Here is a 17,846-nt window from a genome sequence, read left to right as displayed (position 1 = left end):
AAAGCAAAGAAACACACAAATGTTACAAACATAAATTTTATAAAAAAAAATAGTAAGCTAAATGTCAAACTGGCATATCAGGCTAAATGAGCTACTATTAGTTTGTGAAGTATAAGGCAGAACTGATGGGCAAACTGGGCTAATTGCCTTCAGCAAGCAAAATGTATAGTACCACCGATACATAGGTATAAAAGTAAAAGTCAATGCTGCCAAGTTTTCAGAACTAATAGTTCCTTCATCGAACAGGATACAGAATAGATTGCAGAAGTGTCAAAATGAAGAGCAAGTCACTCAGGCCCACGATGACAGAGGCCCAGGTGCTGTGAGGACAAATCTAGAGGCACAGTCCAACACATACACTCACGACGATCCCTCTCGTTTTTGTTATACACTGCGACAGCAGTACTCTGAGCAGACAGAAAGCTATGTTTCTCAATACGATACCATGTGGAGAAAAACAGTATCATTTAATTGATTTGTAACACAATTTTTACGATAGGAACCATATGCAGTGCCATAAAAATTGACACTCACTAAAAATCACACCACATTTGTCTTTATTTAGTATCCTAAGGATGCTGGGAAGTATGAAATGAAATGTTACAGGACAGGTTTGATTGACTGATTGATTGATCGATTATTATGATTCTCTTCTAACCAGATATTTGCCAAACAATGTCATTTTCTTCTAGTAAATAGCAGAAGATCTGACTGACTGCAGGAAGGTGATGTATATTTACTCGAAAAGGTGAAGCTTTCTTTACTACACTTTCAATTGAATCAGTCAGTATCGAATGTAGGAAACACATATGCAATGCAATACCCTGATTATTTAAGGTATGAAATAAGCCCCTCAAACTGTAGCTGAAGGGAAAATTACACAGACATGATAATAAAATGTCAAAACCAATAAAACAGTGTCCCCACCACAGAAGAAACCAATCCCACAATTACAATTACATCCTAGCCATAAATGGCAAGAATCTTGAGCAAATTTACTTTTGAAGCAAAAGCAAGTACATCTACAAAAATATCTGTGTATAAGAAAATCAAGTGAAGTGCAAGAATGTTTGAATTATTAGACTCCATACAAAATTATTAAGTGTCGAGAAAAGTGCCTATCATAATAAGAAAAGACAACAACAGAAATGTACATTTCTCATGCATGAAGCAGGTGTATCTATTCTCCTTTTACTGGAGTGACCTGCAATTATACACACAGTCAGAAGTATTTCTTCATAAATAAGTTGTTCCTTATGTCACTGGGCTTCAGAATTATCCAGTCTCTTGGTAATTTACTAAAGCCTGGAATGCAAAAATATAACTGCTTCATCAATTAAGTAGAAAAATAATTAAAAACAAACATAAATCTAATGGCTGGCTTCTTTGCCTCTAGAGGTGCTAGTATTGTACCTACTGTCACACATAACAATTTTCACAGCAGTGTCACAACTGTATGTGTTAGATTGTAATAGGGGTGTCAGAGAATGTATGTCACAGACGTTACATTCACAGAATGTTTACCAATGTGCCACTTCTGACCAACTCCCTCTGATACCTCCCCTTCCATCTTTGTCTACCCTCGTCCTTGTCGCAGCTGACTCACTGTCTTTGTGGGGTCCGAGTGAACTGTCCTTCCCCAGATATCCCTCTATCATCTCTGAAGAAGGAACTACATAGTTCCGACAGCTCGATAGTGTTCACTTTTATATGTGCCTATTGGGCACCAGTGGTCTAGTGGTAGCATGTCTGATTAGTAATCAAAATGTCCTCAGTCTCAGGTGCAAAGCCCGCCACCACCTTAATTTTGATTAGTAATCAAGCATTGCCAGCCAAAGACTTCTTATGCTGGAAGTCACACTCGTTGTGCCAACTGCCTTATTAAGGAGGACAGAGGAGTGGACAGAGATTCATGGCACACTCTTGTCCTTGGGGTGGGAAACTGCCCCTAAAGGTGGAATAATCAGCAATTATCAATGCCATGAGGATGCAGAAGGAAACCACTGCATTAAAGACACATAATGTGTGGCCTGCAATTGGAAAAGTGTCATGGTGACCTCTCCATTGGCAAAATATTCTGGAATAGTCCCCCATTCGGATCTCCAGGAGGGGACTGCCTCGGTGTGGTGACCATGAGAAAAAGATTGAATAACCAGCGAAAGGATAACGTTCTATGGGTTGAGGTGTGGAATGTCAGAAGCTTGAACATAATAGGGAAGCTAGAAAATACGAAAAGGGAAATGCAAAGGCTCAATATAGATATAGCAGGGGTCAGTGAAGTGAAATGGAAAGAAGACAAGGACTTCTGGTCCTATGAGTATATGGTAATATCGACAGTAGCAGAAAATGGTACAATGGGAGTAGGATTCATTATGAATAGAAAGGTAGGGCAGAGAGTATGTTATTGTGAACAGTTCAGTGAAAGGGTTGTTCTTATCGGAATCAACAGAGAGCCAACACTGACAATGATAGTTCAGGTATACATGCTGACATTGCAAGGTGAAGGTGGAGAGAGAGAGAGAGAGAGAGAGAGAGAGAGAGAGAGAGAGTATAAGAGGATACTGAAAGGGTAATATCGTACATAAAGGAAGATGAAAATCTGATGCTCATGGGGGACTGGAATGCAGTTGTAGGAGAAAGAATAGAAGAAATGGTTACAGGAGAATACAGGCTTGGGATGCTGAATGAGAGAAGAGAAATACTAATTGAGTTCTGTAATAAATTTCAGTTAGTAATAGTGAATATTCTGTTCAAGAATCACAAGAGGAGAACGTATGCTTGGAAAAGGCCGGGTTATATGGGAAGATTTCAGTTAGATTACATCATTGTCAGAAAGAGATTCTGAAATCAGATACTGGATTGTAAGGCATAACCAGGAGCAGATATAGACTCAGATCACAATGTAGTAGTGATAAAGATTAGGCTGAAGTTTAAGAGATTAATCAGGAAGAATCAATATGCAAAGAAATGGGATACAGAAGTATTAAGGTATGACAAGATACACTTTAAGTTTTCTAAGGCTATAGATACAGGAATAAGGAATAGCCCAGTAGGCAGCACAGTTGAAGAGGAATGGACATATCTAAAAAGAGCAATCACAGAAGCTGGAAAGAAAAACATAGGTACAAAGAAGGTAATTGTGAAAAACCATGGGCAACTGAAGAAATACTGCAGTCAGTTGATGAAAGAAGGAAGTACAAAAATGTTCAGGGAAATTCAGGAATACAGAAATACAAGTCACTTAGGAATTAAATAAATAGGAAGATCAGAGAAGCTACTACGAAATGGCTGCATGAAAAATGTGAAGAAATCAAAAAAAGAAATGATTGTCAGAAGGACTGACTCAGCATATAGTAAAGTCAAAAGAACCTTCATTAAAATTTAAAGCAATGTGGTAACACTAAGAGTGCAACAGGAATTCCACTGATAAATGCAGAGGAGAGAATCGATAGGTGGATAAAGCATGTTGGTGCCTCTATGAGGAGTAAGATTTGCCTGATGTGATAGAAGAAGAAACAGGAAGACAGTTTAGAGGAGATAGGGGATCCAGTACTAGAACCAGAATTTAGAAGAGTTTTGGAGAACTTAAGATCAAATAAGGCAGAAGGGATAGATAACATTCCATCAGAATTTCTAAAATTGCTGGGGGGGAGGGGGGGGAAGTGGCAAAAAAAGGCTATTCATGTTGGTGTGTAGAATGAATTAGTCTGGCTACACACCCTCTGACATTCGGAAAAACATTGTCCACACAATTCCGAAAACGGCAAGAGCTGACAAGTGCAAGAATTATCGCACAATCAGCTTAACAGCGCATGCATCCATGTGGCTACAAAAATAATATACAGAAGAATGGAAAATAAAATTGAGGATGTGTTAGATGACGATCAGTTTGACTTTAGGAAAGGTAAAGGCACCAGAGTGACAATTCTGACATTGCCATTGATAATGGAATAATTCAGGAGAAAAAAAACTGGCGTTCTACGGATCGGAGCATGGAATCTCAGATCCCTTAATCAGGCAGGTAGGTTAGAAAATTTAAAAAGGGAAATGGATAGATTAAAGTTAGATATAGCGGGAATTAGTGAAGTTCGGTGGCAGGAGGAACAAGACTTTTGGTCAGGTGAATACAGGGTTATAAATACAAAATCAAATAGTGGTAATGCAGGAGTAGGTTTAATAATGAATAAAAAAATACGAGTGCGGGTAAGCTACTACAAACAGCATAGTGAACGCATTATTGTGAGCAAGACAGACACGAAGCCCACGCCTCCTACAGTAGTACAAGTTTATATTCCAACTAGCTCTGCAGATGACGAAGAAATTGAAGAAATGTATGATGAAATAAAAGAAATTATTCAGGTAGTGAAGGGAGACGAAAATTTAATAGTCATGGGTGATGGGAATTTGGCAGTAGGAAAAGGGAGAGAAGGAAACGTAATAGGTGAATATGGATTGGGGGGAAGAAATGAAAGAGGAAGCCACCTGGTAGAATTTTGCACAGAGCACAACTTAATCATAGCTAACACTTGGTTCAAGAATCATAAAAGAAGGCTGTTGGTTGGTTGGTTTGGGGGATGAAAGGGACCAGACTGCCATGGTCATCGGTCCCTTTTTCCAAAGACAAAGAACACCCACAGAGAATAAAAAAAGAGGAACAGAAGAGATCACAGACGATACAGAACAAGAGAGACGGAGACAAGGACAAGACAAAACGAACTAAAACCACACAGAGTGTGACGGTGGTTGGCCGACCATAGAAATAAATAAGGAAAAGCCAACCACTTAGAAACACATTAAAAAACCAGTGGAAAATCATAGGCCAAAGGCCAGAGTCAACACAAAACAATAAAATAAAACAGAAACACTCAGAGTAAATGATAAAATCCCCCTGCCCGAAGAAAACGTAAAACTAAGTCAGCCATAGTGGAGTCGTCTGTTAAAAGGGCAGGGAGCGTAGCAGGCAGCGCAAATGTCTGCCTGACCACTGCTAAAAGGGGGCAGGCCAGCAAAATGTGGGCCACTGTCAAAGCTGCCCCACAGCGACAGAGAGGAGGGTCCTCCCGGCGCAGTAAATAACTGTGTGTCAGCCGGGAGTGGCCAATGCGGAGCCGGCAAAGAACTACTGAGTCCCTGCGAGTGGCTCGCAGGGATGACCGCCACACAGCCGTCGTCTCCTTGACAGCACGGAGTTTATTGCGCATTGGCAGTTCGCGCCATTCATCGTCCCATAGCGCCAAGATTTTGCGGCGGAAGACTGCCCGCAAATCAGTCTCTGGGAGGCCAACGTCCAGAGATGGCTGACTGGTGGCCTCTTTCACCAGGCGGTCAACATGTTCGTTACCCGGGATACCGACATGACCGGGGGTCCACACAAAGACCACAGAGCGGCCGCAACAGGCGAGAGTATGCAGAGACTCGTGGATAGCCATTACCAAACGAGAACGAGGGAAACACTGGTCGAGAGCTCGTAAACCGCTCAGGGAATCGCTACAGATAACGAAGGACTCGCCTGAGCAGGAGCGGATATACTCTAGGGCACGAAAGATGGCGACCAGTTCAGCAGTGTAAACGCTGCAGCCATCCGGCAAGGAACGTTGTTCGGAAAGGTCCCCTAGAGTGAGCGCATATCCGACACGACCAGCAACCATCGAACCGTCAGTGTAAACAACACCAGAGCCCTGATACGTGGCCAGGATAGAATAAAAGCGGCGGCGGAAGGCCTCTGGAGGGACTGAGTCCTTAGGGCCCTGTGCCAAGTCGAGCCGAAGGCTAGGGCGACGAACACACCATGGGTGTGTATGCAAAGTAGCCCGGAAAGGAGGTGGAACAGTGAAACCCTGGAGCCCAGAGAGAAGCTCCTTGACGCGGACCGCTATTGTACAACCAGACCGGGGCCGACGTTCTGGCATACGGACGACCGACCGCGGGAACAGGAGACGATAGTTTGGATGCCCGGGCGAGCTTAGAACATGGGCAGCATAAGCGGCCAGCAAACGTTGGCGTCGGAACCGCAGCGGAGGTACACCTGCCTCCACTAGTACGCTGTCCACAGGGCTGGTGCGGAAAGCACCAGTGGCAAGGCGTATCCCGCTGTGGAGAATCGGGTCCAGCACCCGTAATGCAGATGGGGATGCTGAGCCATAAGCCAGGCTCCCATAATCCAGACGGGACTGGATTAACGCCTGGTAGAGCCGCAACAGTGTAGAGCGGTCGGCGCCCCAGTGGGTGTTGCTCAAGCATCGCAGAGCGTTTAGATGCCGCCAACACGTCTGTTTCAGCTGCCGGATATGAGGCAGCCAAGTCAACCGGGCATCGAAAACCACCCCCAAAAACCTGTGGGTCTCCACCACAGCAAGGAGTTCGTCGGCAAGATAAAGCCGCGGCTCAGGATGGACTGTTCGGCACCGGCAGAAATGCATAACGCAGGTCTTGGCTGCCGAAAACTGAAACCCATGCGCTACAGCCCAAGACTGCGCCTTACGGATAGCGCCCTGTAGCTGACGTTCAACAGCTGCAATGCCAGTAGAGCTGTAATAAAGGCAGAAGTCGTCAGCATACAGGGAAGCGGAGACAGAATTTCCCACGGCCGCAGCAAGCCCGTTAATGGCTATTAAAAACAGACAGACACTTAAAACAGAGCCCTGTGGCACACCGTTCTCCTGGACGTGGGAGGAACTATACGAGGCCGCGACTTGCACGCGGAAGGTACGACACGACAGAAAATTGCGGATAAAAATCGGCAGAGGACCCCGAAGACCCCATCCATGGAGCGTAGAAAGAATGTGATGACGCCACGTCGTATCGTACGCCTTCCGCATGTCGAAAAAGACAGCGACCAGGTGCTGACGGCGGGAAAAGGCAGTACGGATGGCCGACTCCAGGCTCACCAGATTGTCAGCGGCGGAGCGGCCTTTACGGAACCCACCCTGGGATGGAGCCAGAAGGCCCCGAGACTCCAGTACCCAATGCAAGCGCCGGCTCACCATCCGTTCAAGCAACTTACAAAGAACGTTGGTGAGGCTAATGGGACGGTAGCTGTCCACCTCCAGAGGGTGCTTTCCAGGTTTCAAAACGGGGATGACAATGCCTTCCCGCCATTGCGACGGAAACTCCCCCTCGACCCAAAGACGGTTGTAAAGATCGAGAAGGCGCCGCTGGCAGTCCACTGAAAGGTGTTTCAGCATCTGACAGTGGATGCCATCTGGCCCAGGAGCGGTATCAGGGCAAGCAGCGAGGGCACTGCGAAATTCCCACTCACTAAATGGAGCATTGTAAGATTCTGGGTGGTTGGTGCGAAACGAAAGGCTCCGACGTTCCATCCGCTCTTTAATGGAGCGGAAGGCCTGGGGGTAATTCGCAGAAGCGGAACTCATAGCAAAATGCTCTGCTAAGCGATTGGCAATGACGTCGGAGTCAGTACAAACTGCTCCATTCAGTGAGAGCGCAGGGACGCTGGCAGGTGGCCGATAGCCGTAGACGCGTCGAATCTTGGCCCAGACCTGCGAGGGAGTGACATGGAGGCCAATGGTGGACACATACCGCTCCCAGCACTCCTTCTTGCCTTGGCGGATAAGGAGGCGGGCCCGCGCACGCAGCCGTTTGAAGGCGATAAGGTGGTCGAGGGAGGGGTGTCGCTTGTGACGCTGGAGCGCCCGCCGGCGATCTTTAATCGCTTCAGCGATCTCAGGCGACCACCAAGGCACAGCCTTCCGCCGAGGAGACCCACAGGAATGGGGAATGGCAGATTCGGCGGCACTAACGATGCCGGTGGTGACCGATTGAACCACCGCATCAATGTCATCGGTAGAGAGAGGCTCAAAAGCGGCAGTGGAGGAGAACAAGTCCCAGTCAGCCTTATTCATAGCCCATCTGCTAGGGCGCCCAGAAGAGTGGCGCTGTGGTAGTGACAAAAAGATCGGAAAATGGTCACTACCACACAGGTCGTCATGCACACTCCATTGGACAGACGGTAAGAGGCTATGGCTACAGATTGAAAGGTCAATGGCGGAGTAGGTGCCATGCGCCACACTGAAGTGTGTGAAGGCACCATCATTTAACAGCGAGAGATCGAGCTGCGACAATAAATGCTCAATGATGGCGCCTCAACCTGTTGCCACTGACCCACCCCACAGAGGGTTATGAGCGTTGAAGTCGCCCAATAGCAAGAAAGGTGGCGGCAATTGGGCGACCAGTGCAGCCAGGACATGCTGCGAGACATCACCATCCGGTGGAATGTAAAGACTGCAGACGGTAACAGCCTGTGGTGTCCACACGCGTACAGCGACAGCCTCTAAAGGCGTCTGGAGAGGGACAGACTCGCTGTGCAGAGTGTGAAGGACATAAATGCAGACGCCACCAGACACCCTTTCATAAGCTGCTCGGTTCTTGTAATAACCCCGATAGCCACGGAGGGCGGGGGTTCGCATCGCCGGAAACCAAGTTTCCTGGAGAGCAATGCAGAAGAAAGGGCGAAGGCTGAGAAGTTGGCGGAGCTCAGCTAAATGGTGGAAAAAACCGCCGCAGTTCCACTGGAGGATGGTATTGTCCATGGCTGAGAAAGGCGTGAAAGGACTGGGAAGGCAATTTACGCCGCTTGTTCACTCACTGCCACCGATTCAGTACCCGGACGAGAGGCATCCATGGCGTCTGAGGGACCAGCGAGATCAAGGTCCTCAGCGGATGCTAGAATCTCGACTTCATCCTCAGACGCAGAGCGCGAAAGGTGCGGTGGGATTGGTGCCACCGCAAGTTCTTTAGCCTTAGAGGTCTTTCTCTTGGACTTCTCTCGCTGAACCTTGGGTTTCACCGGCTGGGAAGGCTTCACCGATTCAGTCTCCAGGACAGAGGAGGATCGTGAAGCCCTACGCCCGGCTGCTGGTGAGGACTTATGCCACTGGTGGCCGTCATCCTTCCCGCTGGGGGAACCCTGGGAAGGGAGCGTCCCAAGGGAACTCTTACGGGCGAGAGTAGCCGAAGAAGTTAGGCGCTTCTCCGGCTGAGAAGCGGGGACGGACGTCCCCGACGGGTGGGAGGAGGTTGCTCCTGAGGTAGGTGGTGCAGGAGCAACCGGTTGGGGAGAGCCCCCCACGGGCAAGGGGGCAGAAGGAGTCGTACTGCTTATCGAGCTGGCTGGAAGTCTCGCAACTGATGGAGCTAGCACAGTTGTTGTAGCAGCTGCATACGAAGATGTCATTCTCACAGGATGGAGTCTGTCATATTTCCGTTTGGCCTCAGTATAGGTCAGCCGGTCCAGGGTCTTATATTCCATGATTTTGCGCTCTTTCTGAAAGACTGTGCAGTCAGGCGAGCAAGGTGAATGGTGCTCCCCGCAGTTGACGCAGATGGGAGGCGGGGCACATGGAGTATCGGGATGAGACGGGCGTCTGCAATCTCGACATGTGAGGCTGGAAGTGCAGCGGGAAGACATATGGCCGAACTTCCAGCACTTGAAGCACCGCATCGGGGGAGGGATATAGGGCTTGACGTCACATCGGTAGACCATCACCTTGACCTTTTCCGGTAACGTATCACCCTCGAAGGCCAAGATGAAGGCACCGGTAGCAACCTGATTGTCCCTCGGACCCCGATGAACGCGCCGGACGAAATGAACACCTCTACGTTCTAAGTTGGCGCGCAGCTCGTCATCAGACTGCAAAAGGAGATCCCTATGGAAAATAACACCCTGGACCATATTTAAACTCTTATGTGGCGTAATAGAAACGTTAACATCCCCCAACTTGTCACAAGCAAGTAACCTGCGGGACTGGGCGGAGGATGCCGTTTGTATCAGTACTGACCCAGAGCGCATTTTAGACAAGCCCTCCACCTCCCCAAACTTGTCCTCTAAATGCTCTACAAAGAACTGAGGCTTCACGGACATAAAAGATTCCCCGTCAGCTCTGGTACAGACGAGATACCGGGGCGAGTATCTTTCGCACTCATTCATAGCCCTTCGTTCCTCCCATGGTGTGGCCAGGGAGGGGAACGATTTGGGGTCATACACATTAGCCTTGAATTGAGCCTTGGAACGCTTAGAGACTGCTGACGGCTGGCCGCCAGCAAGAGATGATGTACCACACTTCATTGCGGGTCATCCGCCCTGATGCCACCTACTCCGACCAAGGGCCCTCCCCACAGGCGCCACCCAGCCACAGCAAAGGCCACCTGGCAGGATGGCCATTGCCGGGAGTCCCGATGCCCCAGGGAGATGGGCATCTACTCCTTGGCATACGTGGGGAGTGAACGGCGCAGGCATCAGTAGAGCGATCCCTGTGTTGTCAGGGGGCTACAACCAAGAGGGTACATGGCGACCCCACCACAACGGACTGGCTACCGTGCTGGATCTTAGGTGCAAAAATGGCCAAGGTCGTCGTCACAGTTAAAAGAAACACTGCAGAGTGCAGCGTGGTAATCGCCCATGAGATCGAAAACGAGCGGGACACCATCGCAACGACGAGAAAGACGGCAATAGGTCTAATTGCACGAAGGATACAGTGCACCATGTAAGGTGCCCTTCCCCAATTGGCTCGCTCTTCGGAATAATTTGGATAGATGGAGGTCAAACCCGAGAGGGGACCATCACATAAGGCCGAAACGTTTGAGACTCCTTTTAGTCGCCTCTTACGACAGGCAGGAATACCGCGGGCCTATTCTAACCCCCGAACCCGCAGGGGGAAAAGAAGGCTGTATACATGGAAGAAGCCTGGAGATACTGACAGGTTTCAGATAGATTATATAATGGTAAGACAGAGATTTAGGAACCAGGTTTTAAATTTTAAGACATTTCCAGGGGCAGATGTGAACTCTGACCACAATCTGTTGGTTATGAACTGTAGATTAAAACTGAAGAAACTGCAAAAAGGTGGGAATTTAAGGAGCTGGATAAACTGACAGAGTTTCAGGGAGAGCATAAGGGAACAATTGACAGGAATGGGGGAAAGAAATACAGTAGAAGAAGAATGGGCAGCTCTGAGGGATGAAGTAGTGAAGGCAGCAGACGATCAAGTAGGTAAAAAGACGAGGGCTAATAGAAATCCTTGGGTAACAGAAGAAATATTGAATTTAATTGATGAAAGGAGAAAATATAAAAATGCAGTAAATGAAGCAGGCAAAAAGGAATACAAACGTCTCAAAAATGAGATCGACAGGAAGTGCAAAATGGCTAAGCAGGGATGGCTAGAGGACAAATGTAAGGATGTAGAGGCTTGTCTCATTAGGGGTAAGATAGATACTGCCTACAGGAAAATTAAAGAGACCTTTGGAAAGAAGAGAACCACTTGTATGAATATCAAGAGCTCAGATGGCAACCCAGTTCTAAGCAAAGAAGGGAAGGCAGAAAGGTGGAAGGAGTATATAGAGGGTTTATACAAGGGCGATGTACTTGAGGACAATATTATGGAAATGGAAGAGGATGTAGATGAAGACGAAATGGGAGATAAGATACTGCTTGAAGAGTTTGACAGAGCACTGAAAGACCTGAGTCGAAACAAGGCCCCGGGAGTAGACAACATTCCATTAGAACTACTGACGGCCTTAGGAGAGCCAGTCCTGACAAAACAATACCATCTGGCGAGCAAGATATATGAGACAGGCAAAATACCCTCAGACTTCAAGAAGAATATAATAATTCCAATCCCAAAGAAAGCAGGTGTTGACAGATGCGAAAATTACCAAACTATCAGTTTAATGAGTCACAGCTGCAAAATACTAACGTGAATTATTTACAGGTGAATGGAAAAACTAGTAGAAGCCAACCTTGGGGAGGATCAGTTTGGATTCCGTAGAAATAACGGAACACGTGAGGCAATACTGACCCTACGACTTATCTTAGAAGCTAGATTAAGGAAAGGCAAACCTACGTTTCTAGCATTTGTAGATTTAGAGAAAGCTTTTGACAATGTTGACTGGAATACTCTCTTTCAAATTCTGAAGGTGGCAGGGGTAAAATACAGGGAGCGAAAGGCTATTTACAATTTGTACAGAAACCAGATGGCAGTTACAAGAGTCGAGGGATGCGAAAGGGAAGCAGTGGTTGGGAAGGGAGTGAGACAGGGTTGTAGCCTCTCCCTGATGTTATTCAATCTGTATATTGAGCAAGCAGGGAAGGAAACAAAAGAAAAATTTGGAGTAGGTATTAAAATCCATGGAGAAGAAATAAAAACGCTGAGGTTCGCCGATGACATTGTAATTCTGCCCGAGACAGCAAAGGACTTGGAAGAGCAGTTGAACGGAATGGATAGTGTCTTGAAAGGAAGATATAAGATGAACATCAACAAAAGCAAAATGAGGATAATGGAATGAAGTCCAATTGGGTGATGCTGAGGGAATTAGATTAGGAAATGAGACACTTAAAGTAGTAAACGAGTTTTGCTATTTGGGGAGCAAAATAACTGATGATGATCGAAGTTGAGAGGATATCAAATGTAGACTGGCAATGGAAAGGAAAGTGTTTCTGAAGAAGAGAAATTTGTTAACATTGAGTATAGATTTAAGTGTCAGGAAGTCGTTTCTGAAAGTATTTGTATGGAGTGTAGCCATGTATGGAAGTGAAACATGGACGATAAATAGTTTGGACAAGAAGAGAATAGATGCTTTTGAAATGTGGTGCTACAAAAGAATGCTGAAGATTACATGGGTAGATCACATAGCTAATGAGCAGGTATTGAATAGGATAGGGGAGAAGAGAGGCTTGTGGCACAACTTGACTAGAAGAAGGGATCGGTTGGTAGGACATGTTCTGAGGCATCAAGGGATCACCAATTTAGTATTGGAGGGCAGCATGGAGGGTAAACATCGTAGAGGGAGACCAAGAGACAAATACACTAAGCAGATTCAGAAGGATGTAGGTTGCAGTAGTTACTGGAAGATGAAGAAGCTTGCACAGGATAGAGTAGCATGGAGAGCTGCATCAAACCAGTCTCAGGACTGAAGACCACAACAACAACAACAACAACAACAACAATGGAAGCAAAACTAAAAATAAATAAAGACAAATTATATATAAAAACAAAGATGAGGTGACTTACCGAACGAAAGCGCTGGCAGGTCGATAGACACACAAACAAACACAAACATACACACAAAATTCAAGCTTTCTCAACAAACTGTTGCCTCATCAGGAAAGAGGGAAGGAGAGGGGAAGACGAAAGGAAGTGGGTTTTAAGGGAGAGGGTAAGGAGTCATTCCAATCCCGGGAGCGGAAAGACTTACCTTAGGGGGGAAAAAAGGACAGGTATACACTCGCACACACGCACATATACATCCACACATATACAGACACAAGCAGACGTCTGCTTGTATCTGTATATGTGTGGATGGATATGTGTGTGTGTGCGAGTGTATACCCGTCCTTTTTTCCCCCTAAGGTAAGTCTTTCTGCTCCCGGGATTGGAATGACTCCTTACCCTCTCCCTTAAAACCCACATCCTTTCGTCTTCCCCTCTCCTTCCCTTTTTCCTGATGAGGCAACAGTTTGTTGCGAAAGCTTGAATTTTGTGTGTATGTTTGTGTTTGTTTGTGTGTCTATCGACCTGCCAGCGCTTTCGTTCGGTAAGTCACCTCATCTTTGTTTTTATATATAATTTTTCCCACGTGGAATGTTTCCTTCTATTATAATAAATAAAGACATGTTCATAGGATTTGTCGACCTGGGAAAAGCATTCAACAATGCGAACTGGTGCAAGAGGTTTGAAATTCTGACAAAAATAGAGGTAATCTATGGGGAAAGATGGGTAATATACAATATGTACAAGAGCCAAAAGGGAATAATAAGAGTGGAAATGCTCAGATTAAAAAGGGTGTAACAGGGATGCATTACTACTGTTCAATCTGTACATCAAAGCAGCAATAACAGAAATAAAAGAAAGGTTCAGGAATGAAATTAGAATTTAAGGTGAAAGGTTGTCAATGATATGATCTGCTGATGACATTGCTATCCTGAGTGAAAGTGAAGAATAATTACATGATCCACTGAGCGGAATGAACAGACTAATGAGTACAAAATATGAACGAGAGTAAATCAAAGAAAGGCAAAGGTAATGAAAAGTAGCAGAGAAAGGAACAGTGAGAAACTTAACAGGATTGATGGTCATGAAGTAGAAGAAGTTAAAGAATTCTGCTCCCTAGGTGGTTAAATAAAACCAATGATGGACAGAGCAAGGAGGAGATCCAAAGCAGACTAGCATTGGCAGAAAGGGCACTCCTGGTCAAGAGAAGTCTATTAGTATCAAACATAGGCCATAATTTGAGGAAGAAATTTTTGAGAATGTATGTTTGGAGAACAGCAGTGTATGGTACTGAAACATGGTCTGTGGGAAATTGGAACGGAAGAGAATCAAAGCATTTGAGATTTGGCGAGAAGAATGTTGAAAATTAGGTGGAGTAATAAGGTAAGGAATGAGGTAGTACTGCACAGAATTCAAGAGGAACGGAATATGTAGGAAACACTGTCAAGGAGAAGGGACAGGATGATAGGAAATCTGTTAAGATATCAGGGAATGACTTCCACAGTACTAGACGGAGCTGTAGAGGGCAAAAACTGCAGAGGAAGGCAGAGATTGGAATACATCTAGCAAATAATTGAGGACATAGGTCTGAGATGAAGAGGAGAGGAATTTGTGGTGAGCCACATCAAACCAGTCAGAAGACTGATGACTCAATAAATAAATAAATAAATAAATAAATTTGGGTACTACACATTTCACCACATGAAGGTAAATATTGGCCAATAATTTTGATACTTTATCAGTTTTCTCACTTGTATTTCTTTTGATACCGTTTGTTTGTGACAATTTTGCTTATATTTCACAAATTTTTTTGTAGTGTTAAGCAGTTTAAATAGCTAGATATTATCAACATCACAGTACTGAAGATGTTCGTGTACCAGAAAAATATTTTCCCAAAAGAATGCTGTATCTTTAAGAAGACCACAAAATTGTTAAATGCTTCTCTCTTGTGATAAAAATTTAGCTATGAAACTATTCTCATTTGAAATCATAAATCCTCTCCCTTTGTATTACGTAAGATAATTGTAGTTCAGTAACTGTCACCATAGTCCATAATCATAATCATCATACTCTGACCAGGCTGTGATATAATATGGTGCTTTGTAATTAAAGACCGGACTATAATGAAACATTGGAAGTCCGACCTTCCTTCACTGCATAGACTTTTTCTGTAATGCACGAATGTCCCATGTTTTCGTTAATATTAACCCCAAAGTTGGAAGCTGGTGTTAATAAATAATAGCAGGGAAAGAAACCATCATTTTATAGTGTTTTTTTTTGTGTGTTCATCATTAACATATTTTTGTGCCATCAGTGAACCGTTTGTCCTTTCATATACTCAATTACTTCTTTTATGTCATTGAGGGCTTACATCTATGAAGTAACCAAAGTTTCTGTCGTGTCTCTTAATTACTGTGCTATTCGAAAAAACAATTTTGGCACTTGAAACACATCAGCTGTTTATAGACTTGCTCTCTATATTTGAGTACCATCCAGCTTCTCAACATGCAAAATGGGGGTCAGATTGTGCTTGACTTTCCACCCAGGATACACAGAGATACACCGTAATGTTGATGATCTAGTTACTGAAGTTATATGATCCTACAGAGAATTTGTAAAAACTGAGTAAAACTGCCACAAACTAATAGCATCAAAGTAAAATTCAATCGATAAAATTAATAAAATATGAGGCCGAACTGCTAGACGGTGCTCATCTTTTAGGAGTGAAATTTATAACAACCGCCTATAGACACTTATAAACACATATAAAAGTATACATCTGTACATGAACTTGAATAAAAAAAATGGGTAAGAACAAAATGAATGTCACTAAATCTATGGGAGTGTTAAAAATATGATGTGATAAAAATATACCTCTGTATTTGCTAAAAATTTTATATTTTCACAACAGAAAATTTGCTGAATGACCTCTGTACAAATTCATTTTTTCTTTATAATGTGAGGGTGGGAGGTAGATGGAGGAAAAAGTGATTCAATGGATACACTGAAATATAACTTAGAAAATACTTTGGGATTTTATGAAGATAAATCATTTCCTTTCCTAATGTACCTAAAGGAAACATTTAACTTAAGAGAAAGACAGACACCAGCTTAAATTGGGCACAGAAATAAATTCAGTGGCAACAAGTGAAAATTAGTGATGGACCGGGGCTCGAACCCAAATTTCTTGCTTTACATGCGTGGTCGCCTTAAATGCTTTGGCTATCCAAGCACGTTTTCTGTCCAGCCTAAATTTTCAACTTGTTGCAGACTATGTACGTAGTCCACTATCCACTATCCATTATCCTCATTGCTCACAGCTTTACCCAACTGCTGTACGAGTTTGAACATAGTGTGCATCTGCACTGAAGATGTCAGCAATGACCATCAAGGCACATACAATAATTTATTTTTAAGTTTGTTAGCAAAATTCACAACAGAACAGACAAGTTTTCAACCCTGGATGAATAAAGTACTAGTTTTAAAATTAATAATGTCAGCTCAGAGGGACAGCAACAGTTAAATAGGATTCTAAACTGTCAGACTGATTCTAAAAGCCCAAATCAGAGCCAGTGTATACTGCAGCAATGCTATTCCTTTATAAATGTCCATATTCTTAATATTTTGCAATAGTATTATTGGATCATCAAGTACAAAATGGAACTCACCACCGCCCCCTCGGGTGACCTGTTGTAAAGCTGACACATTGTCATCATCAATTACTGCAAACTGTGTGATGGAGGCATCACGATTGTTGATGCGACAGCTAGGGGGGCGACTCGTGGGGCCGCCAGAGTGGAAACGCCGAGACCGGTGCTCCTTGACACGCTCACGCAAAGGCTCGCGGTCTGTCGACGGAGACGAACCCAGTATACCTGTAAATAAAAGCACCGTGCGTATAACTCTCAGACGTATTATGCTTTAGTTTATCTTAAGACTACTCACTCAATGATGACTAAGATTATTTGTATATTTATAATGGGTGCTCTCCTTAAGCATGTCAAAGCATCACTATAAACGGGTTGTCGTAAATAGGTGAATTACTTTCCATATGGGAGCATCACAGGTCACGCATCAGTCACGATTCTGGCTACTGAATCATCAACTATGAATTTGGCTTCCATAAAGTTTCTGGGCCACGAGTAACAAGACAGTTTATTGAACAACGTGAAATAAAATTTGCTGACATCTGCCGAAACTGGTGATGAAATGTGGGTTCACCAAAAGGTAATGGCATACACCACAGTCAGTGACAGTGCTGTATCTAGAGTACCGGCAGCTACGGTCGGTGACTCGCCAGCACAGCAATCCTCTGCCATGTGCTCGCTTCTGCACCGAGTCTCTCAGAATAATAAAGAACTGTTATGTTCAATGATGCTGCAGCCCCTCACAATATCCTCTAGTCTCCCTATCAACTGAAGCCAGGACACCCCAGTCAGGATTCGAGTACCTCCTGACTGATGGGAAGACAGTTCCCATCACACGGTAGTGGTCACTGTGTGTGCTTTCCACTACAAATATGACCCATAATCAAAATGCCAGAATATAGAGTGGCAATACTCTGGATCCCCAAAGGGGGAAAAAAAAGAGGGAAAAAATGCAAGTATCTAATGTCAGCAGGAAAAGTTATGGCTCTCATTTTCTGTATTGGAAGACTCTGTGACAAAAGGAACTACCATCAACAAAGAGTCTTGCGACAAATTGTTGGGAAACATCCTAAAGCCAGTAATTCACAGCAAACAATGAGGTCTGTTGATAAAGAAAGTGTTGCATGACAACATTGTGAGAACCGTCCCCATGCCTCTCTTCTTTGCCTCACTCAATTGATAACACACCCCCTCC

General features: G+C 44.7%; 1 protein-coding gene across 5 annotated transcripts in view; it reads right to left on the bottom strand.

Moving 5' to 3' along the window:
* LOC124545425 (tau-tubulin kinase homolog Asator) overlaps window positions 1-17,846 on the bottom strand; it is a 643,583-nt gene that overhangs the window by 66,364 nt on the left and 559,373 nt on the right. For all 5 annotated transcript variants that reach the window (XM_047124343.1, XM_047124340.1, XM_047124345.1 and 2 more), the window contains one exon: window positions 16,673-16,879. In XM_047124343.1, the coding sequence (XP_046980299.1) occupies window positions 16,673-16,879 (207 nt within the window). The remainder of the gene's footprint in view (window positions 1-16,672; window positions 16,880-17,846) is intronic.

This window comes from Schistocerca americana, chromosome 8 (genome assembly GCF_021461395.2).
Source record: "Schistocerca americana isolate TAMUIC-IGC-003095 chromosome 8, iqSchAmer2.1, whole genome shotgun sequence".
Lineage (NCBI taxonomy): Eukaryota > Metazoa > Arthropoda > Insecta > Orthoptera > Acrididae > Schistocerca > Schistocerca americana.
This window is presented reverse-complemented; position numbering and strand designations above follow the sequence as displayed.